The sequence below is a fragment of the Acanthaster planci genome, linkage group LG06 (genome assembly GCF_054643075.1).
Source record: "Acanthaster planci isolate LZ-2023a linkage group LG06, COTS_SCS, whole genome shotgun sequence".
In the NCBI taxonomy this organism is placed as follows: Eukaryota; Metazoa; Echinodermata; class Asteroidea; order Valvatida; family Acanthasteridae; genus Acanthaster; species Acanthaster planci.
This window is the reverse complement of record NC_141782.1, coordinates 20,076,882-20,099,739: the sequence shown is the minus strand read 5'-3', so window position 1 is coordinate 20,099,739 and position 22,858 is coordinate 20,076,882. Positions and strand designations below refer to the sequence as shown.

The 22,858-nt window shown below is 41.0% G+C and overlaps 1 protein-coding gene across 1 annotated transcript in view; it reads left to right on the top strand.

The window, feature by feature from the left end:
* The window catches only part of LOC110981337 (large neutral amino acids transporter small subunit 1-like), a 34,771-nt gene extending 12,006 nt beyond the window's left edge, over positions 1–22,765 (top strand). The window contains exons 3-11 of the mRNA XM_022238845.2: positions 4,936–5,061; positions 5,542–5,641; positions 6,178–6,222; positions 6,382–6,505; positions 13,447–13,550; positions 14,229–14,325; positions 15,469–15,618; positions 16,618–16,795; positions 17,290–22,765. Coding sequence (XP_022094537.1) covers positions 4,936–5,061; positions 5,542–5,641; positions 6,178–6,222; positions 6,382–6,505; positions 13,447–13,550; positions 14,229–14,325; positions 15,469–15,618; positions 16,618–16,795; positions 17,290–17,354 — 989 coding nt within the window. The 3' untranslated portion in view covers positions 17,355–22,765. The remainder of the gene's footprint in view (positions 1–4,935; positions 5,062–5,541; positions 5,642–6,177; positions 6,223–6,381; positions 6,506–13,446; positions 13,551–14,228; positions 14,326–15,468; positions 15,619–16,617; positions 16,796–17,289) is intronic.
* The last annotated feature ends 93 nt before the right edge of the window (positions 22,766–22,858 follow it).

The following is a 22,858-nucleotide window of genomic DNA, read 5'->3' as shown; positions in this document are numbered from 1 at the left end:
CATCAGTCAAGGCATAAAGGGGCTGACTTGACTCTGCTTCTTCATCCACGGAGCATCGACAGCAAAATATGCACAGAACTCACATACAAAGCATGTACATGTACACGCTGTTTTTGGAGGGCCTTCTCCGGTACCGTCTTCAGACATTTTACACCGTTTCGTACCCATTATAGATTGTAAGGCATCATTGATGTCGATTTAAAAGGGTCGTCGTTATTTTTCATTTCTTTGTTGCACGATACGAAGAGAGTTGTGGGAAATGACTGAAAAAGGTGAGAAACTACCGACCCTGGCCGCCTGTCGAAGACGAACCATTCGCTGTGGGCTCGTGCTAATTAACTTCAGCTGATTTTCAGCTTCCGGGAGGGTTAATGTAAAACGAAAGATACATTTGCATGTATAATGTGAACATTTAAATTTATTTCACAGTAGATTTGATTTTGATTCATCACACATGAAATCAGTAGGCCTAATACAAAATATTTGGGGCATTGTGCATCTCAAGAGATGGCTTTGCACCCCATAGTTACAAGAAAAAGATAAATGCATAAAGTACACCTCATCATTTGGTGCAGCAGATATTAGTGATTGGCTATTGCTTCATTTACTATACATGAACTACCGAGAAATTGTGAAGTGCTGCAGGGTAGTCTTTTTATTACGGATGTAATTGTGTAACCAGTGGCGTAGCCACGGGGAGTCTGGGGGCACGTACCCCCCACACACAAATTCCCCAGGTGCCCCCCCCCCGACTGACAAAAACTTGCCCCCCAAAAAAACACCGAAAGATGGTGCCCCCCCCCCATAAGAGACTGGCGCCCCCATTGTGCCCCCTAGTAAAATCCTAGCTACACCACTGCGTATAACCTCGCACAGACCCAGTAATAATATGCTGAACCAAGGAAATTGAAATTGCTTGAAAATGGGTGCATGGTAAAATTTGCAGCTACACTTCACATAAAAGGAAACACTTTCAACACAAAATGAAAGCTTGTATTTTCTGCATACGGCAGATTTTGCGAATTATACTGCTCTTATAATGGTGTGATTATATTATGTTGGGAGGATGTTGTAAAGCTTGAATGAACACACCTGTTTCACGGAAACTAGAAAAATTGCATACCAATTAGTCCCTTCGTTCATGTGTTTGTTAAATAATGAATGCTTCGATGATAACGCGAGCTCCACTGCCAATCTTTTTACGGATTTAGCATGATTTTCTCTGATCATTGCAACGATCACAATGTCACCGTACTTTCTAGTGGACTATTGCAAGCATCATTAACTGCAGCTTTTCATTCAATATGGCCTTTAGTTGAATCGTGAACTAAGAGCCCCAGTCGTGCCAGAAACAAATCTACCTGTTGCATTGCGCCCCCTTTCCGGATTCAGACGGCTTGGTGCCTCCTCAAAACAGGAAGGCCAGCGGATCGAATGTAATTACAAATCAAATCAGGAAGATGAGCAATTTTAACGCTAAGCAAACTAAAGTAGACAACGCCCATCAAAGGTCGTAGTTGCATTCGTTTACAATAATGTTGAGAACTTCTCTGATGGGCATCATTCGAAAGTCGGCCATTTTTTAATGCGCTGGACAACACAGTTTGAGTGTTTACACAGTGCCAGTCATTTTTCCTTCAGCATACCCCGTGGGCCTACAAACAGGACACATCGTTCCTTGATGAAAGGGCATGTGTGAAGTTTCCGTTTTAATTTCCATGATGGGAGCATCAACTTTCCAGAGAGGGTGCTCACCCTATCCCGTCCCATTATCTAAATTCCACCCCACTGCACACTTGCCTTTGTTGTCACATTGCCCATGATTATGCTCATCTGAGCTTGTGGCTCACGAAATCTATTGCATTACATTTTTTGCCACGAAGAAATTAAACAACAAATAAGCTAAAGGTCCTGTTGGGACGCAGTCCAGTGAGAGAGGCGGCAACTGTTCCGACACAGATCACTAGCAATGCGCGGGCAAAGCGGTCGTGTTTGTTTCATAATGTAGAACAAAATTGGCTGCCCGCCAAGATTCCGCGCGCAGTTCTACATGACATGCATGCCGCGCCTTCTGCATGTGATTCGTTTCGCACGTGGTGCAGCAGCGTTTTATGGCGAATCCGGGAGTGTAGGGCTAGGCTTTGCCTATGAGAATGCTGCTTTTATGAGGTACGAGAAACCTAATGTATTCATTGTAAAATCGGTGATATTACCGACGAAAGCACTGAAATACCATGAGTATAGTAGACTGTGAAGCTTGCAAAAGGTGCTATCGACAGCCGAATTCGCAATCGTTCGGGTATGTTTTTAAAGACTGACGCATGTCGATTTCGAGTCGGGATATTTGGTCCTTCTTTTACCCTGGGGTGTATCATTGGTGGCAGGTGGAAATTTAAATTCGTTTCGATCGTGGGAGGCCTCGCGTGGTCGGAGAAAACAAGCCTCGATTTAGCAGCCCAAATGCCGCCTCGCCGAAATGAATAGACTATGGCCAATCCCCGGATCGATATTCGCTGCTATCTACGCACTGTTCTGCTGTGCTGATGAGGACGAGGGAAGATGTGTATCAAATGCGTCCTGGGTCATATGAATGACGTCATCGTCGTCGTGCCATTCATAGATGAATGATTTCCGTATATGGTGTTTCATTTTACCTGCGTCGCCGTGGAAGCAATTTGCAGCTGTCCTGAGAGTAGCAAATCTCTCGTCAGGTTCGCTGGGGCGAAGGGAAATTGTTTGTAATCAACGCGTAGGCTTATGCACACAATGATGGTAACATAGAAGAAGCCACAACCTGACGATGGTACAATTGTCGTATTGAATCTAGTGCCACGATTTTTAATGAATATATTATGCATACCTAAGACGAGCAAAAAGCAAACAACTGAAGTTAGAGGTTTTACATTGTATGCATTACGCACGTGTTTGTCGTGGTTGCAGAACTCATTTTAGGATTTAAAGGTTCACTGAAGTAGCTATCGGGTGAAGCAAGAGAGGTGTTTCTCCAGGCGCAGTGTACCCAATGGACTGGGATTTGTTCACACCAGACAATGTCAAGCTTTGGGCAAGCAAAGGGAAATAAAACATCAAAAGCCATGACTTTGTTTAGACTTAACTGAGAAAAAAACACTATGTCCTCTATTAGTATGAATATCTCGGTTTCCTATAAAAAATTTGGAAAGGTTGTACTAATTTGCAATTCTATGTTTAGTACAAGCATGTTTAGGGGTACTTTTTTCATCATGTATTATTGCAAGTTTGGTCGTAAGCTTATAAAATTTTCATATCAGTTCCCTTTTCAGTTATGGTTTTGATTATGTATATATTCTGAATCAAGTCAGCTGCATGCCCGGTGCACTTTTGCATTGAATGCTCCCAGTCACAATTAAGCAGCTGGTAAGAAACAATTTTCCTGAACAAAATGGCTCTGTCCATAAAAACAACTTAATTTAACATCTTTCTCTGATCTTTAATGAATCTCTGATTGATTAAAAAATCCTTAATTTTTTGGGGGGGGGTGAGGGCCATCGCTCCCGTTGGCCTCCCCTTGGATCCGCCCTTGATGGAAGTAATACAATTTATAACTTGTATTTTATGCATGTATTGCAACAATGTCATTAGTTAATCACCTGAATTCAATGTGATTTTTAAAATACTATTATGATGATATATTATAATTTAGTCTTGTAACTGTAAATGGTAATTAGGATGCTTAATTGTATATATATATTTTTCAAAATTCACATACCAATATTTTTGAATTAGTATCAGTCTACAGTGATTTAAAGTTGTTTTACCGACGCACAAGAAATATGAATTTCCTGTTGTGAATTGAAGTGGATTGCTAAAATTAGCCCCATTTTTAGACCAACTCATTATGATACAACTAATTAACTGAAGTGTTTCTCCTGCAAATAATGTTCTTTGAAAGTATGACGCAAACCTGTGTAAACACCCACGACATCTGATTGTGCTTCATGCGAGGGGTGCTGTGAAAGCGTCACTATGACCAAATTGGCTAATTTAATGCCGGGTTCGTTGGTAATGTTTCAGTCATTACTGGGAAAAGAAATCACTGTATCATATGGTCGCTGCTTAATAGCCTTATGCACTGATGACAACAGCATCGCTGTGTTTTTTGCATTGCGGGGTGGGATAGATTACAAATAGCAAGTGTACGAGATATTCGATCACAAGAAAGTGACAGGCGCCATCTTTTTCCAGTTGTGGCTGATAATTCTCCAGAAGAATTAAAACAACGATTGCACAGAACAACTGCCGATTGGAAACTGAGAAATTGTACTCATCTGCTTAGAATAGCAGTACATACACTGAGGATCCCCATTCTCTGCCCCCGGGTCACCGCGGTTTAAAACGCATTGATATATCTTCAGTACATATGACTGTGGCCGTTATTTTGGTTTTGTTTTTTATTGTTTAAACCCTGGATGTTTCAAATCCCAAGGCACCCTGTTTTGTGTTTTTTTTTGTTTTTTTTTCCTAAAGTTGTTGATTGCGGAAGGCCCAAACATTACCCAGTGTGTTCTCAATACACAGCATGTGCCAGTTGGGGTTGGGTGACATTTTGGAAGACACAGGAAGCTAGAAGGCCAAGAAAACCCAAGGAGTTGGGGTTGAATTCTAAAACCCTACATTGCAAGGATTTCATAAAAGTGAGGGCTGCATCCTGCAAGCTTTTTAAAATTCAAGACAAGTGCAAACCGCATCGAAATTAAGAAATATTCAACTGCTTTTTTTGTCATCAGAGGGACAAAACCAAACAGAAATTTTCTATTGTTAGATGTATGTAACTTAACGACATTTATCTGCGAACCGAGATTACATCTTTAAGAACAAATGAGATCAGCCTACACCAAGCATGATACTTAAAAGCAAAATTATCCAGTTGAAGAAATCCTTATTGTTTCATTTTAGTGGTCTTAACCTTTGTGAACTGCATCAGCGTCAAGGCAGCAACAAGAGTCCAGGATGTCTTCACTGCAGCCAAGGTTATTGCCCTCATCATCATTATCATCGCAGGTCTGGTCCAACTCTTCAGGGGTAAGTCCGTGGTTCAAACCTGGTCTCATTCCTCTGTTGCGGAATCCAGATACCGACCAGCATATTAGGATAGATTTGTCTCCCTGATAAGCTGTCATGAGGTCAACACAAATGGCAACTGCATGCTTTCTATTTAGTGTACTTAGACTCGATCAGACACTGGAAATTCACTTTGCCAGACTGTTGGGAAGAATAATTATGTATACCTGATAGCAACCAATTAAATCCCTGAATCTGTGAGACCTTCTTCTGTCTTCATTAATGAGACAGGAATCCAGTCTATCAATGGGCTGTAAAGTTCCTTTTAGTCCGAATGTTCCTTCACTGAATAAAAAGTTCCCACCCAGCAATTTGCAATGTTCAACTGTTTCCTTTACTGCTTTATTTTTGTCCAGCATATTGAGTTATACAGTATCTCATAAGTTGGTTTGTTGTTATTGTCCTGAAGAAAACAAGTGAAATTTACTGTTTATTTCCCAGGCGAAACTGAGAACTTGGAGAACGCCTTTGAGGGGTCTTCTTCCAATGTCTTTGACATTGTGCTGGCTCTCTACTCTGGCCTGTTTGCCTACGGAGGATGGTGAGAATTTCCCTTGTGGAAATGAGTCGATCCCTCATAATGACCGTTGGCAAAAAAACAGTCTGGGGACAGTTGAATTGATGGCATACTTGTCTTCGGGAAAAAAAGTAAAATCATTTGGGCAGTACATTTACGGACAAATTTAGCTTATGTTTTTTGACAAATACACTGTAATTGGTACAAGTTGCTGTCTGAATGATATCCCTGCATTGCCGTGGGTTCTAGCTTGGCTTCTTCATTAAATAGCCTCTGTTGTTTTGGATCATGAACATGTTCGTTAAACAGAGAGTTAATAGCAAACCAATTTTTAGTCTGACTTGTACTGAAAACAAACAGTATGCTGATTGTTTGGTGTGTCATGGGATATTAAGTATCAGACGAGCTTTGAGGGAAAAATGCCCTCGTCTGCGGTTCGGGCATCAGTCGTGTCCATTCTCCTGAGCCTGTCTTAAAGCACGTGGGCAGTGCACTCCCTACGTGTTACCAAAAAGTCAATTTTTATTTTATCTTCTGTGTAACTTCTGCTTTCTCCTCAGGAATTATCTGAATTTTGTGACAGAGGAGTTGGTCAATCCATATAAGTAAGTACGAAAGACGGGATGATTTTTTTTCTTCCATGTCTATGATTATTTGTATTTGTTTGGGCTCTTAACCCTTTGATTTAAAAGTCAAGGCAGATAATGATTTGATAATGCAGGAAACTATGTTGAAATTCTTTACTTCTTGGGGTGTGTTTTCAGGAATCTTCCGCGAGCTATTGTCATCTCTGTTCCCTTGGTGATCGTTGTCTATGTCATGGCCAATGTGGCTTATTTCACAGCCATTTCGACACCAGAGCTGGCAGCTTCCAAGGCGGTTGCTGTGGTAAGTAGGGCCCACCCTTAGATTTTTCTGTCTGGAAATTTGCCTTCCGGCTTTTGAAACAGGGTAAGCGCCAAATTTGCAGGGGAAGCTGCGCCAAAGATGATTGGCCCCAAACGTTATTAGTTTTAGGGACTTGGAAGTGTTAAAATCCTTGGTCAAATGCCCAGAGGGGCTTGGATGCCATGAACTGGCAGCCTTCCACAGGATACCACCCATCTGTGAAGCAGTGTGCCAAGCGGAGACAGCGTGACAACATAAATGAGAGGTAGACTGGAAACCTGCATCCACTTCTTGAGGATAGGCAGTGGCCTATCAACTCCCGAGATTTACTGGTTGTCATGACAATACAATAGTGATGCTTCTTCCCCTGTTTTGGGATGGGGGGGTGTTCAAATTCTGCACTGATGCAGCATGTTATTCTGAGTAGCCAGTGTAGTTGGCTTTGTGCAAGGTCAGAGCCGAGACTTATCGGCTGGTCTTTTCTCCAGGGTGGAAGTGGGAAGTGATACGAATGGATGGGACTCGAGGGAGGCATGAGGCATCCATGTCGAAAGTAAATTCTTACTGGCTCATACTGTTTACTGCCCTCCCTCCACCGTTCTCTCTCCCTGCCTCTCCCCTGAGTGGGCGTTATTCTACAGCACATTGGGGATGAGGGAAGGACTTTGAAGTTGGAAGGGTGTATTGTAGAATTGGATCCAGATTTGCTCAGGGCACTTCTTGTATTTGAGGATATTGAGGACCTTCCATTGCTTACCAGCGTAGCTGAGCAAATGGAGTAACTTGGAGGGCCCTAACAAGCCACTTGATCCTTCTTTTGAGTTGCATACGCGTCTGGGTAACCATTTCTCAGCCAACTTCGTAATGGTGTATTCAGTTCAGCCATTTGAAGGAGAGTACGGGGGCAGGTATCGGTTATCAGGGGTGTGAGAATTCAGCTTTTTTGGTTTAGATGTTGACCCTGAATTTCAGCTTTTTTGTACTCCTGGTCTGTTCAAAAATATGGGGACTTTTTACATTTCAGCATTTTGCTAGCTGTTTTCAGCTTTAATTTTAAGTGATCACTCACACCCCTGATGATGTGGTCAGTCATCGGTATCTCTCCACTTTCATATGGGGGGGGGTTGGGGCGGAGGCTGCCGCTTCATCCTAAGACCTGGAAATGAAGTGGTAACTGGTTTGTGACCAATCACAAATCTAACATTATGTGCAGCCAACCGTTTGAATTGATGAGTTGTTATCCAGGACGACTGACGTAAAGCCACATGACTCGAGGTATTGCATCAGCCGCATGGATGGGGGGGGGGAAGTGTAGAGACAGAACCAGTTTAGGAAAAACTCCCAGCTTGGCTTCTTGTCAAATGTTAGTCGCTGGAGTATAATGTTCCCCATCAGTGTCCCAAAAAGAACATGGAATTTGATTCAGCGCAACAGATGGTAACAATATCAGAGAGCGCCACGCCTAGTCACTTGACACCCTTCCCAACCAATCAGAGAGCGCCACGCCTAGTCACTTGACACCCTTCCCAACCATTCTGTCCATGTCTTTCCTCCCCCCTCTTTCCTGGTCTTTCCATGCCAACATTTCTATCTACTTGTGGTACATTCACCTAGTGCATTTGCAGTTTGAGTTGGTCATTAGTGGCTGTATTCGTTTTCAGCATCAAAGTGACACAGAGGGGTGTTTTATTTTTCCCCATGGAGCATTAGATCAACATGTAATCCGGTAATAATGAGTGTTGACTGCCAGCCCTTGGCAACGTTTCAACTCCCTTGTTTTTATCATGCTGTTAATGAGAGATTTCCTTGGAGATAGTTGGATGAATTTAGTTACTTGTACTTAATATTTTCAGTTCATCTCTCTCTCTCAATTAAGTCTTTAACCAGATGAAGTAGCAATGGTCTCATTTATTTCATGAAAATGCAATTTTCTTTATACCAAGGTAGCCCTGTAAATTTTCTAAAAAATTGTGAGGCATACCAAATCTGCTAGTTGTATGATTTGTCGATAAGGGGTGGGTCGGGTTATACATTAATTCTACTTCATTTGCCTTATGATTATCATATCTAATGGAACAGAGTCCGTGTTTCTGCTCAGCATTATTTTTTGGTTAATTTCTCCATGTTATTAAGCAATAGCCCTGAAGCGTTTGTGTTACAAACAGTTGTCAAAATTAGGGCTCAAACATCCTGTGTTCAGGCATTAATAACGACATCAGCCGATAGCACCACTCTTCCTATTCCTGTCTTTGAGCAAAAACCCAGACTGAATTCTCGGGCAAACGACCATATTAACGCTGAACAGCACATGTGCACTTTGGAGTTGTGTACCTGTGAAGTGAACCAGCTGGTCGTTTGCTTGCATTGTATTCAGATAATCTCACCACTTCATCAGCTGATTTCGAGTGCATTGTTCTCGGCCTCTCCTTTGCACCGTACATAAATGATCCCCGGCCCGTGATGTTTGTTAAAAAGAAAAATTGGCTAGAGGAAACCGAGCTTAGTTGTGGTTGAGTGCATTTTTATTCCTCTATCATATGGGGCAGTTGCAACAACGCCAAGTTGTCCTGAAACATAAGTAAGCGTAAGATGCCAGACAAAGGAACTGTCCCATGTTCCAAAGTTCCTTGCAAAGTTCTTCCAGCCGTGGCCAACTTAATATCACACCGTGACGCACTAGTAAACTTTCCCATACACTGACACAATGCAAGAGACTTCTGCTTTGCATGTCAAAGCAGCCAAATGTGCAGTCAGGGTTTTCGTGTCCCCCCTCCAAAAAAAATCTTTTTCAGAAAGTTTTTTTTATAGAAAAGTCATGGAATTTTATTGTCACTGACCCAATCTGTGAAGCGTGGAAAGGTTCCAAATATTTCTAAAGTCATGGAAGAGTCATAGAATTTTCTAGGGGTAAATTTTGTTTGCAATGTGAAACCCTGTTGAATTGCATGCTGAAAATCCTACAAGGAAAACCTGTTATTTTCCTTTTTTTTTGTGGGGGGGGGCACCGACTGATACAGGCAGTCTGCTTTGCTTTGTCTTTCTGTTCAGCACTTTCACCCAACAAGGGTGCACACATCACATGGTCTGCATGTTGATGAAGTATATCATGGATTTTTCGTATCAGTCCGGTCACAGAAAAAGTCGGAAAATTTTGATTTAGAGGTGCAGGAATGCTTTTGTAGATAAAGTGTTGAAGTGTTACGTTGCTGTTGATTTAGCACTTTATCATTACATTGTATCACAGTTGCAGTAATCTGCACAAGTGTTAACTGCCCAAGGTCATGAACTCTGAAAGTTAAAAGAAAGGGAAATGTTAATGTGAGAATGAATTTTGCCAGAGAGGCCCTTGATTGGAGGCCAATGATCTGTCAATATGAGATCTTACCCTTGACATGTGAGATTTTACCCTGGAAACTAAGCAAAATAGACATTATTACATATAAATGTTTTGTTGATAGTGAATCCTGTTACTACCTTGTGAACACAACAGGGGTGAAAGGTCATGTTCACCAAATTAGAAAGGTTAATGGAATTGGCAGTTCAACTTTGGGCAGAGGTTTACTTATTCAGTGATTGACCTACATCTTGGTCTCAAAAAATCATTCAGGGGGAACGGTAATTAAAAGATACTGGACAAGGGAGGAAAGTTTTGAAGATTTCAGGTGAAAATAATACGAACAAATCTTCTGAATGGTATCGTTTTAAATTAAAACATCATACAGGTTCAGTCCAGAAGCACTCATTAACCAGATATTCCCCCTACTTCCCCTGAGAGTTTGTCTCTTGTGATCCCAGAGGATCCGCGTGAAAAAACAAACTGGCTCAAGTAGAATCGTCTGTGACTCCCTCTTGTTTGTTGTCTTTGGCAAGTTGAAGTTTGACACTGCTCCAGACCTCCCCCACGAGCATTGTCAGGAAACTGGCAGAGCCAGGTGTCTGAAATGTGGATAGCTTCACCTTGAGTTTCAGCAAGGGTCTAAACTCTAAGGCTACCTAGGCAGCCTTGACCTCACCCCGACCCCGTCTTCTGAGGAATAAGGGCTCACTTAGCTTTGTCCAATGGGAGAAGGGTTTATACCAAAGATTGTATGCGGGCCGGTGCTATACTATCTTTGCTTAATACTCTGATGCTGTGGTGACACAGGGGGTCCTTGTCATTGGTCTGGGTGTCCCATGTCACGGAGCCATAAACAAATTTAAGCTGAAGTGCCTCCCTGAGGTATAGGTATGCACCTGCCTTTTTTGACCTGAATCAGCAATTTCCGATTTGGATCAACAGTTTAACCCCAGCTTGAGTGTGCTGACACAGTCCTTCACAGATTATTGGCTGGCAGAGCATGTACAGTACATGTACATGGAGAATGCTTATGGGATGTTGAAGTACCCCTGCTGTGATTTAAAACCCCACAGGTGAAAATGTGTCCAACTGATTGCACATGTAGGTCCCAAGACTATTTGTGCAACACAGGTGTGCTGTATGCATGATATATATGCTGAAAAGTGCTTCAAGACAGGGGGCACATCAAAAACACTATTTTCTGAGAAAACTGCCAAGATGGTGAGAGGTGCTGAGAGATGAGTGACTGCTGACATCCCTGTGCTCACACAGAACAAATGTCAGGTGACCTCAGCTGGGCACATCATGCACACAGGACCTCTCTGCTGTAGTTGGGCCGGCCCAACTGTAGCACTCTAGTTGGGACGGGCCCAACTATAGTTGGGACTGATTTTGGGCGTAACACCATCGTGTAGACAGTGTTATTCATGGCTTTGTCAATGAGGGTACATGTTGTGGGCGGGGTCCTATAAACTTTCTCGCTGTACCGCTGATTTTAAAGGTGAAATAGTCACTATTGACTAATAGATTCAGAATGTATACTTTACCCGCGTCAGTGTTTATATAACCAAAATTTATAGTTTTAAACGTGGAACCAGTAGTACCTTTTTAAAACTGTGTTCGAAATTTTCTTCAGTATAGAGTTTACGTAAAGATATTTTTAGCAGCTGTTGACCTTGGTTGAAACCAGACTTGCTCCTACAAGGGGGTATGCTTTGTACATACATTTTTCCTTCCAATTTTTTAACCAATTTTTATTGTAGCACAAGTTAGTTGCCCTAGAAATGACAGCTTTGAATCAGCACAAGAATGAAATAGAATTGACCAACAAGGCCGAGGATGAATCAGTAATTGGCACTGTTCCAAAGTTATATTCCTGTCATCTGAGCTAAATTTGTGAGATGACTTTAGAAGAAGTAAATAGATAGGAAATTTTGGGAGATCTCAATTCTTTGTTCAAATTAGCCTTGAAATAAGTGTTGCTTCTGTCTGGACTGAGGTTTAGGATGAGCATTGTTAAGGGTGGGAAAGAGGAAGACCGCCACTTCCCTCCCAAAGTAATTTCAATTTTTTTGCATGGTTAAGGAATACAAAAGCGTAGAGAAAAGATGTGATGGAACAACAGGTTTTTTGGCATAGAATCATTGGTCCTTTGGTAGGAATGTACAGTGTATGCACCCAAGTTCACGCTCATTTTTCACAGGATGCACAGAGCATACGTGACCAGTTTCCATTTGAATGTGTGATCTTCAGATTGTGACTTGCTCTATGAACGCGAGTCACTAGTTGCCAGAGCCACTTTTGAGTTAAAAGATTTTTGAAAGAAGTTAATAGGAATCCTTAACATTTTTGATAACTGTAATTTCCAAGATCTTGTCCTTATATGTTAATTCGTGTTTACACTCGTTTACTTTCGACCTTTGGCCCCACCTTTGATAGTTTAACCTTGCCCACACTTATTTGCGCAAGATTTGTATTACATTTGAATTAGAAGCGTGGCCACGCAAAGGATTATGGGGTGTTAAGGGTTCGAGTTTTTGCACTTCGTAGGAGCGGATATTCGTTTCTTACCATTGTATTTCGTGTCGCTTTGCCTCAATTCTCACCAAAATTGGAAGGAGTTTCGACAGTACATTGGACTTGTTGATAACTTCTGACTCTGGCAACTATTGGTGCGACCCAGGTCACTGTGAAGCGATTTATTTGGAGGATTCCAATCGATCCACTTAATTTTTCATGAACATGATAAACGTTGTGAACTCTGCCAAGTTTGTGACCGACTCTGTTTGAACAATGTTTGCAATCCTCTGTTGTACACCAAACTCCATTGACAAAGTGAACTGATTTAATTGAGAATTAAGGGCATTATATGAAATACACGTGTAAGACTTGTCAGTTTGATCAACGCCCACGGTCGCTACATTTCAATAACCATTCATTTTCATCTGAATGTCAAATTAAGTGACATTTCAAAACAAAGAGCTGAGTTTCCTCTTCCCCATGCTGTGTAAAACTCAAAAGTGGCTCTGACGACTTGTGATTCACATGCACAGAGTGTGTCACCATTATGCCCTCGAATTGCATGCGCAAACCCAGTCGAAAACTTTCCACCAGTCTCAGTATTTTTCCAGTGAGGGCGCACATCTTTGTGGCATAAGTGCTTTGAGTCACCGCTGCCGTTATTGTATTGCTCCTTAAAGTCCCATTAGGTACAGAAATGTACCCCGCACCAGGTTGATTCTTTAAGAACTAATTTGACAATCTTACGTATTAAAGATGTTAACAATTTTTTAAAAAATAGCTTAAGTCTAATGTGATGATTTACTTAAACTGTAGGATCTTTTCTGTTTGGTTGGGGGCTGTTGCAGAAAGTGCTTTTTACGCACTGAAGTCCCATTTGTGTCACCATGCAATAATCCTTGAGGAACTGCTCCGTCCCCAACACAGCTTTCATGGCAAGTAATTGCACCCCAGTACTGAGACCAAATTTCCCCGGAGCCCAAAATGAAACGAGCCGTATCGAACAGCCTTTCTTGTGCAGACTAGAGAGATGCATGACTGATCTCTTATGTTTCTGTCTGTCTCTTGTTTTTTTTGTCCATAGACCTTTGGATCAAAACTTTTCGGTGTCATGGCCTGGATCATGCCCGTCTCTGTTGCCTTGTCTACCTTTGGTGGAGTCAATGGACTTCTCTTGACTGGATCCAGGTAAAGCGTTACAAAGGGTCGACGAAGTTTTTGTTGCTTTCGTCTTCAGTGTATTCAGTGCACTTTTTGCAAGTGAGCAAGGGAAAAATATAATATGCAAACTATTTGGATATGACAGGGTATTTGTCACAAGAGGTAATCCACATCGTAAGTGTAGGCAAACAAAATGTACAAGCACGTTCAATTTCATTCTGCTTAGTCATACAAGAACACACCCTTTCAGTTAACAATGTCATATGCACAGTAAATACACCAACCTGGTTTATTGGATTTTTACCTTTACAGTTAAACCAGATCCTTCATACATGTATTTTAGTTGAGATTGGCCTGTCTAGATTCTTGACACAGTATGAAAAACTGCAATATCCAATCCTTCCAACATCTTGTCCAATCTCATCTGCTTTTGATCAGGGAGAAATACCAAATGTGACTGGAAAACGGCAATATTATACTTAGGCGTAGTGATAATGCACCTTACTAATGCATCCCGATCACAGGCTGGCTGTGTTACTCTCAGAACGGTAGATTGCCTGATGTTTTAGTTCAGAGTCTGTCCTTAAACCTGAAAAAAATGAATGGAAACATTTTGGAGAGTCTCATGCACCTGTGGGTTTCCCATTTCCATGTTGGAATCGTTTCGGGGATAAAACAACCTTATTTATGTGTGTGTCTGTCCAGGATCTATTTTGTTGGAGCTCGTAATGGCCATCTACCTGAAGCTCTGGCAATGATCAGCGTGCGGTGGAAGACACCCATGCCTTCCCTGATCTTCACTGTGAGTATCCAGCCCTCTGGCCAAAGTGAAAGAACAGCCCACGTCATTGTAGATGTAAAACATTGAAAGCATGCTGCGTTTACATGTGCAGTTTCCTATGTGGATCATGTTTCTCCTTACTGAAAGCAAGCGTAAAGTGTGACCTCAGTGTTGTAGGTTCTATTGCTTGGGATGCTGGCTTCAGGCCGGTTCATACTTAGCACAAAAGCGGATGTGGATGTGTACTTGTTACTTCATCTTGAATTGTCACGCTGCCAATGCACGGAAGTTGACCATCTTTGAACTTGAGCAAAATTTGGTGGCCACTCTTTTGTGATGTTAATTCGCCTCACCTTTGCATTCGCTCAAAGTATGGAAGGGGTGTGTATTCTTCTCTAAAATGCATGCTATTCTGTGAAGAATAAGGCAGTGGTTGTTACATTGTGATGTTAGTGCACTGCAATTATCAGACATCAGAGGGCACTTCCACTTGTGGCTAAAAATGTTGAAGGGGGGCGAATGTGGACCCCTCTTCATCTTTCTTGAGAGAACTGCCCATGGCAGCTATTCCCATGACTTACACCCACCTATTCATATGCTGTGAGAAGGAACTCCAGTAAGTGTTCCGTTTTGGATCAGGCCGTCCACCTTTTATCCGTCTCCTATCGTGTGTAGAAATTCATTTTCTGTTTCAGGGAATTCCACACCCTCCCTCAACAGGTTGTCAGCCAGCTTTTTAAAAACAGGGCCTGCTCATTTGCCTTGAAGTGAAAAGTGCTTTTAAATGCAGGTGGTTTCCAAAATGGCCGGGGGAGGGGGGGAAGATGCCCAGGCACCCCTCTGGATAAAGCACTGCTTCGTGAACCCAAACTAGGGGCCTGTTTGTTTCTCACGGATCCAGGGTCTCAATCAGTGATCCGTCATTGGTTCGCTGACACCAGATGGAGCGAACAAGCATTGGGATTAGTGATTGAGATCCAAATTTTTGTGAAGCAAACAGGTCCGTGCTCCTTGTTTGAGGAACAGGGGGAAAAAGATAATGGGATAAGTCTGCGTTCCCCGCTATTAAGGAACAGAAGAAAAAAAAAATTATTGGACGCGGTAATATGAGCATTGAGGACAAGCGTTAATTAAGGTTTCCACCTGTCCTGTCTTTCTTGGCAGTGCTGTCTGACTCTGCTCTACATGCCTGCCAAGAACATCATCCAGCTGATCAACTACTTCAGCTTTGTGACTTGGTTGGCCACCGGTACTGCCATCGCCGGCCAGTTGTTCCTGCGCTGGACACGACCAGAAATGGCTCGGCCCGTCAAGGTAAGCTCTAGCCGACGGGGGAAATTTGAGACACTGTTTGGAAAGTGTTTGGTTATTAAGTGGTGCATCAGGATTGCATTTGAGGGTCTTGAAAAGGAAGTACCCAGGACCAAGTTTCGGTTTTCATTTACTCCTCCCATTGGTTGTGCCATTATATTGCTAAACAGCCATTGGCTGAATTGTTAGATGTAATGTCAGGCTCATTTCATCTTTTGGAGAGAAAACACATGATGAACTCTCCAATGCAAGAGGTTAGGAGTCGCCTCAAAATTCACTCATCCGGGATGAATGCAGGGCTTGTGGTGGGTGAAGTCAATGTTGCCACCCGCATTTTGTCCCGGATTAGTTTCCTTACAGGAACTGCGTTTGAATTGAAACTGCAGTTTGAAATAGTGAGCATGAAAAATATGGACAATCTTGATGGCGAAGGGGTGAGTTATATTGGCCAGGTTGCCACAGAATAATCATGCATAGGATTAGTTCAGAAAGACCACCGGAACATTGAATGAGCCAGTTTGGTATTCCAACAGTGCCTGCCCGAAATGGAGCTAGTCTGAGGTCATTCTGACGTGCGTGCAAGGTCTGCCTTATCATTACGGCCCAACTCCACTTCATGCGTGCTTTGTCCCCAAATGACCCCTCACCATCTGGAGTCAGCTTCAATGGATTGCCAAGACACTGCAACATCTCATTCTTCCAAAAATTGCAGTACCCAGTGCATTTTTAAATGTCTAAATGGCCCTTAATTTCTCAGAGTGAAAGCCGTGTGAGAATAATAAATTCCTTTCTTTTTCAGTATTTTTGTCAATGCAAACATCATAAGTGTCTTAACAAACATGCCCCACAGTGAGCCGCAAGTGATAATCCAGTGCCGTGTGTATTGAGCATAAATGACAGCCCCATTGGAATGAATGCCTTGTGACATCACTGTGTTGGCAGTTGACTGAACCAAGTCTTTGTTTGTAACTTTCTGACCTTTGTCCTGCGTCTGCCCACCAGGTCCCCCTGGCTCTGCCCATCATTTTCTTCTTCATGTGCTTGTTCCTGGTTGTGATGGGCTTTGTCGCCGCACCGTTTGACTGCCTGATTGGCTCGGCCATCATCTGCACCGGTTTTCCCATTTATTTCTTTGGCGTCTACTGGACCAACAAACCAGAGTGGCTTGTCAACTGCATCCGTAAGTCACGTCAACCCATTAACAGACCCATCTTTTTCCAATCACCTGCGCCAAGCACACCACAACACTGTAACTTTTGGAGCCCCACACGTTTTTGCACCCATGTTCACTGATTACCGACTTCGCCACAGACCCCATGACAAAAAAACAAAAACACAACAAAAATTGGTCCAGTTGCTGCGGGTATTGGGTGTAAATTCGTGAACCTTCCAAATACCTGAAAATCTCCAGAGTTTTTGAAGGATTTTGTAGGATTTAAGAAGCAGAGCTAATGCACTGATACTGTACAAATGGCTTGATCCCTCCTTAAAGGTTCAATTGAAAATGATGTAAAAGACGAGGATTTTGCAGGACTCAAGAAGGTTTTAAGCCAAAAAAGCCTTAGATGAGTGTCAAGAATTTCAGTATAAGGTGTTAAAATGATCTAGTCCATGTTTGCCGATCAAAAGCACAAATTGTAGGCTTTTCCCCCCTTGATTTTCCTTCCTGTGCAGACGATGTCACCCACCAGATGCAGAAAATGCTCGTCTGTGTCGCTGAGGAAAAGAAACTGGAATAGGGCAATCCAAGAAGGGATGAATTACCACGGTAATGGGAAAGGAATTTCAGATTGTTGATATTTTTAATGCAGGGTCTTGAAAAAAGTTCTCAGAAGACTGTGATCCGTGATTGCTGTTAGTTTACTATTGAAACAGTTCCCAAGCATCACTTTAATGCTTCGAAGACTGAGGGCCCTTGAAAACTTCTTCCAATGTCACCACTGTGGAAATTTGTTTCTCCCCAGCTGAGTTTCTTACAAGTTTTAGAGTGATGCTTTTTTATTGACCTGTTGCCGTTGGTGAGTTACCACACCCCTTAGACAACCCTATAGAATTTTGTATGTCTCAGATTTTGCGTGTCTTGCGTCCATTTTGTGTCATGTGTAATTGGACAATATTCTACCATGATAGGTCAGATTCACATGAAAAATTTAATACAGTCGTACCTAGCTAAACTTTTTTTGCCGAATATTGACTTTCGAGCCCAAATATCCAATGTTTAACTAGGGTTTTGGACAAATTTGATGTTTCTTACCCACTGGACATATGAAAAAGTTCTGATAAATGGAAAAGGATTGAAAATTTAAATACCTTAAAAAAAAAAAGTTTTTTCCAGCTGATCTAAGAAACCTAAATCAAGCACTGACAATGCACTTCATCAATTTGTTTGAATTTAATTAAGTATGTGCATGTGGTAGAGGCCCTTACAAGATGTAATCTTATGCAAGTTGAGTTTCTGCTCAGTGGGCATAGCAACCAAACAAAGGTTTGTGGTAGTACCACGTAAAGTTCTTTTTTGAGTGAGTAAGGGTTAAGATAAAAGTGAGGGAGTCAGGGTTTTAGACAGGTGGCACTGTCCATTGTCAGGAAAGATATACAGTAATCTCACTGTATCATTTCTGTTGGAAATTGATAAAGTGGCCCATAAAAAAACACTTTTGTTTTGTAAAATTTCTTAAACTTTGTCTCCCCCCAAAAAAATCCACATACCTTAGCAGAATTGTATGGTTGGACATTCTGATATATATGTGGGTTTGTTTTTTCATGTTTAGTTTCCATAGGTTTAATTCAACATTACATATCAGTAAACATAATCTGCTATTTGACAAATACTTGAAATTTTCTGGCATTGAAATAAGGGTTGACTGCTTTTGTTTTTCACAGTATTTAAAGGCCCGCATGTGGACCCCTGTATAGGCAAAAGGTCAACTCAGGATATGTCATACTCGTTGAGTAAAACAGGCCAGTTATTGCCAGAGTATCGTTTACTCAGTTTACATTGTTCCATGGAAGTAAACGGTGTTGAACTTATATAGATCCGTCTGGCTGTTTATGGGTCACATAGGATACCCTTTTGAATTCCTTTGAGCACTTACAATTTCTGGCAATCTTTTTTCAAGTTAAGTTACCACTTACAGTGTCATGTCTGAAGCACCACTACAAATTCTATTATTTAAGTGAGAATGGAAAGTGTGATGGATGTCACAGGGAGAACTGTGGAAATACTGTAGACTCGTTTCATGGGACATCAGCTGAAGTTTTCATGTTGCCAACTTATGTCTGTCAACACCGAGTGTTAACGTGCAAACATCAAATGTCATCAGTCGTAGTGCCCTGCTTGCGGTGTTGTAGTCAAGACCGACACAAGACCAGACACAAGACCAGACACAAGACCAGACACAAGTAGCAGGGTGAACAATGAGAATGGAGCGCTTTTGTTGCAGTTCATTTGAATAGCTTGTGACTTGAATTCAGACCAGAGGTCTTGTGATGGTCTTGTCCTAGTCCTGCGGGGTCTTGTGAAGGTCTTAAGTGGTCTCGACTACAACACTGCCCCCTTGTATGTTTTGATATTCTGGATGTTGATAACCAGGGACCAATCTGGGTTGGTTGATGCAGCATAGTGGACTGTTATAAAACTGGTTCAACCATCATTTGACTGGCATGTGCTCGGACTGAAGCACTGCAGATGTGTTTGAATGAAGCACATGACCGGGGATGTCAATAGATTTCCCATACTTCATGTTTGAAAATTGCCCGTGATAAATTTACAGTGGGCTGCTTAAGTTTGTAATTCCTTCGTGCCAAGTTTGACCAATAATCACTTGTCAAACACTGGTTGATTTTCCCTGGAAAACTATGTCTAACATATATCCTGGATACCAGGAAAATCAACCAGTGGCTGACGTCCAAGTGCCGATTGAGCTTTGCCGTCTAATGCACGAAAGCTAATTTGAATTTTAATTGTTCAAGGCACCATCATGCCGAAAGTCCATAGCGGAGGAAAAAAATCGCAGTCTTACCAGTGTGCTGCAAATGTTTGCATTACTTTTATGTAATGAACAGCAGGGAAGTATGTTGAATGCTGAAGCCGGGTTACACTTCCTTCAGCGAAACAAAAATGGCTTATCTTCCAGGTTAAAATATTGATTTTGTTTTGTTTTTGTTTCTATTTTCCAATAGTTTGGATGGGAGAAAGGTTATAAAACATTTTGTGTTTTGGTAAGTGGGGTTTGGAAATAAAATAGGAAAGAAAAACAAAACCTCCCATTAAAAGAGTTAATCTTATTTCTAAAAAGTAAGCTGGTAACATTTTGAAACCTTAAACTGTCTGTAAGGCTCTCAACGCTGGTGCATGTTTGTCATTTTGAAACCTTAAACTGTCTGTAAGGCTCTCAACGCTGGTGCATGTCTGTCGTAACTTTCACCATCTGTTTCACATTCATCTTACTTTTTGGATTAAGGGAAGTTCTTTCCTTAGACTAATTTTCGTGAGCCATTACGGTTGGAGCCGTGAATTTATTTTGAAACGGAATTTGAGAAGGATTTCTTAGTGATTCTTGTGTTGTGGGGCCAGGGATTTTTGGACACATATATATATATACCTCATAAGTCGCTCAATATTTAGTGTATCACATATTGAACAAAGTTTTCATTAAGCAATAATACATTTTGTTCGCATTGCTCTACCAGCAAAGCAAGAATCTGCCCTTAAGATGGGCATTTTGTGTAAACCACTAATTGATGAATGCATCTATTGTTTCTGAATAGCTGATTATTAGAATTTATTTTTAAATAGTCATCTTGGAGATGTTTGCCATTGGTGCGTGTATTTTATCAAAAAAGTATGCCGTACGTTGTTTTTAAAGTCATTTGTGACACTTAAGTCAACATTTATTGATGTGTTCAAAAAGATAGTCACGTTATTGTCTTACATGGGTATGTGATGTAATTACAATAAAACAAGTTGCTAATAAAATATTAAGGTCCATTGTACAAAGACAGTTGGAGAAAAATACTTGTGATCGATTTTAAACTATAATCAATTAAATGCAGAAAAAAAAATGTCGTTAGTTTGCCGTGTAATTTGAAGGGAAGATGTGTACAGCATGAAGAAAGTTTGCCCTGTCAATGCAGTTAAAGTGGAATACACAGAGATCATTTGCAGAATGTGTGTGCTTTGAGTAGATGATGTGTACTGTATGTAGACTTAATATCGTTGGTAACTGTGAAGTCCTGTATCCGCTGCAGTCTGATCTCCATCCTAATCCACTCTCCAGGCCTTTGGTTTAGGTTAATGGTGGATTTGGGCATTTGCTCCTGGCCCATGTTTAAATGTAGTTGGAAGTACGTGTACAAGGAACGTGCCCTTGATGTGCTGCACGATTCTGAATTGGGAAGCTTTTAAGGGGGGAGGTACTTGCAATAGTGCGTGGGATATTAGGGTTGAGATTTTGTTTTCAATAGAGGGTTTGCATGGCTGACATCTTGCAGGCCAGTGCTTTTGTTCCACGGGATATGCACAAAGGAGGCTTCCCTGTGGGAAAAAAAGAACTGCCCTGCAAGATGGCTACCACACAAAGCTCAGATTATGAAATTGTGTAACAGAAGAGAATTAAATGCACCATAATTAACAAAATTTCACCTCCACACAGCTGTAAATATAAAAGGGGGGGAAATAGGTCCTCAACATATCGGTGCTTTAAGAAGTTTTTGTTGCAGATTTATTTCAAATTTCAAAGTTATTTTTTATGTTACTGAAATACACTGGTGAGATGTTTGTAGAATATATATGTTCGGAGCGGTGAAATGGATGAGACGAAGCTATATATTTGCACAACTTCAATTACTCCGTTGTCAAAATAATTGTTTAGAATAATAGCTGTGAAATTGCAATTGAGGATTATACAAAAATGCCTTGTATACGAAGACAATGCAGAAATTTGCTTTATTAAAAGTATTGTCTAAAATGACACATCAAATGTTAAGTATATCTAAGAGCGTAATTTATGTTTTTTTGTTTTACATTACATTTGTCCTTCCAAAACAGGGTCATACATCACGGATTCATGTCTTTTTGAAATATATAAGAATTATTTATATATTTTGCACTGAATCTTAAATCATGTGTAGATACCGAAGTCCAAAAAAAGCTCCGATAACTGGGGAACTTGTATATATTTTCTTACAGAATCGGAAACTAAAATTTGTGTTTATCCGCACTCATACAACTGATATGATGTGTGATTCTGTTTCACTTACGGGGGGTCTCTTTGTGCTGTTTCACATTTAAATTTGCAGTTTTCAACAATTAATCTTCTTGAAAATAGACAGTTCTCCGTGTTCTGAAGTAGATTTTCTAGTTATGTGTAGTCTAAGTGATTTTTTTTCCTGTTTCTTAGAAATATATTGGATTAAAACACACTTTAAATTTAACAAGTCACGTCTGTTTGCCTTCAGTTCGGGAATTTCTGTTTACTTTTCCTTTAGGTATGAAGGTTTTTTTATTTTACTCTTGTAGAAATGGCAAAGGAGTTGTTTTTAAATTTGGGGCATTGTCTTGGAAGTTAAAGGTCTTTGGCTATTTTATTCGGATTACTTGTTCATTTTTCAAAAAGTTGCTACGTTTATTTATATTAATGTAGACCTGATTTAAATACATAATAAATAAATTTATTACTTCAATGGGCTTTGGTTGTTAGAATGTTGCAAATCAGGAGCGCTTCTTAAGAGCTAAGGGCGGTATACCCCACTCCCTCCAAAAACGTGTTATGGAACAAAAGTTCTCATACATGATCTTTCAGACAACTTGGCCTACCAATACTTTCCTTGGAAAAAATGGTAACTTGTTAATAGTACAGTTGGCCTACATCTGGGCTCACTCGGAACCGCACCTGATTACAGTCGAGTTAATATTTCCCTTTATGCGATTTTTTATTCCATATTCGGTATTTTTCTCTGTTTCCTCAATTTTGACAGTTGTTTCAGCTTGTAATTTATTTGAAATTATCGCTATTGTCTACATACATGTATTAAAGACAAAATGCCAGCATGTTGATTGAAAAAAAGCTGTTTTCTTTGAATGATTAATACCTTTTGAGTTTGACTCTGTTGCATCCAAATAAAAATGTTGGATGTTTCACCCTTGTAACTTTTACCGCTTTGTCGTTCGGTTTAGTGAAATCTGAATCAAAACAACTGCAATGTGATTATGATTGACCTCGTGTGAATCGCGCAGAAGCTA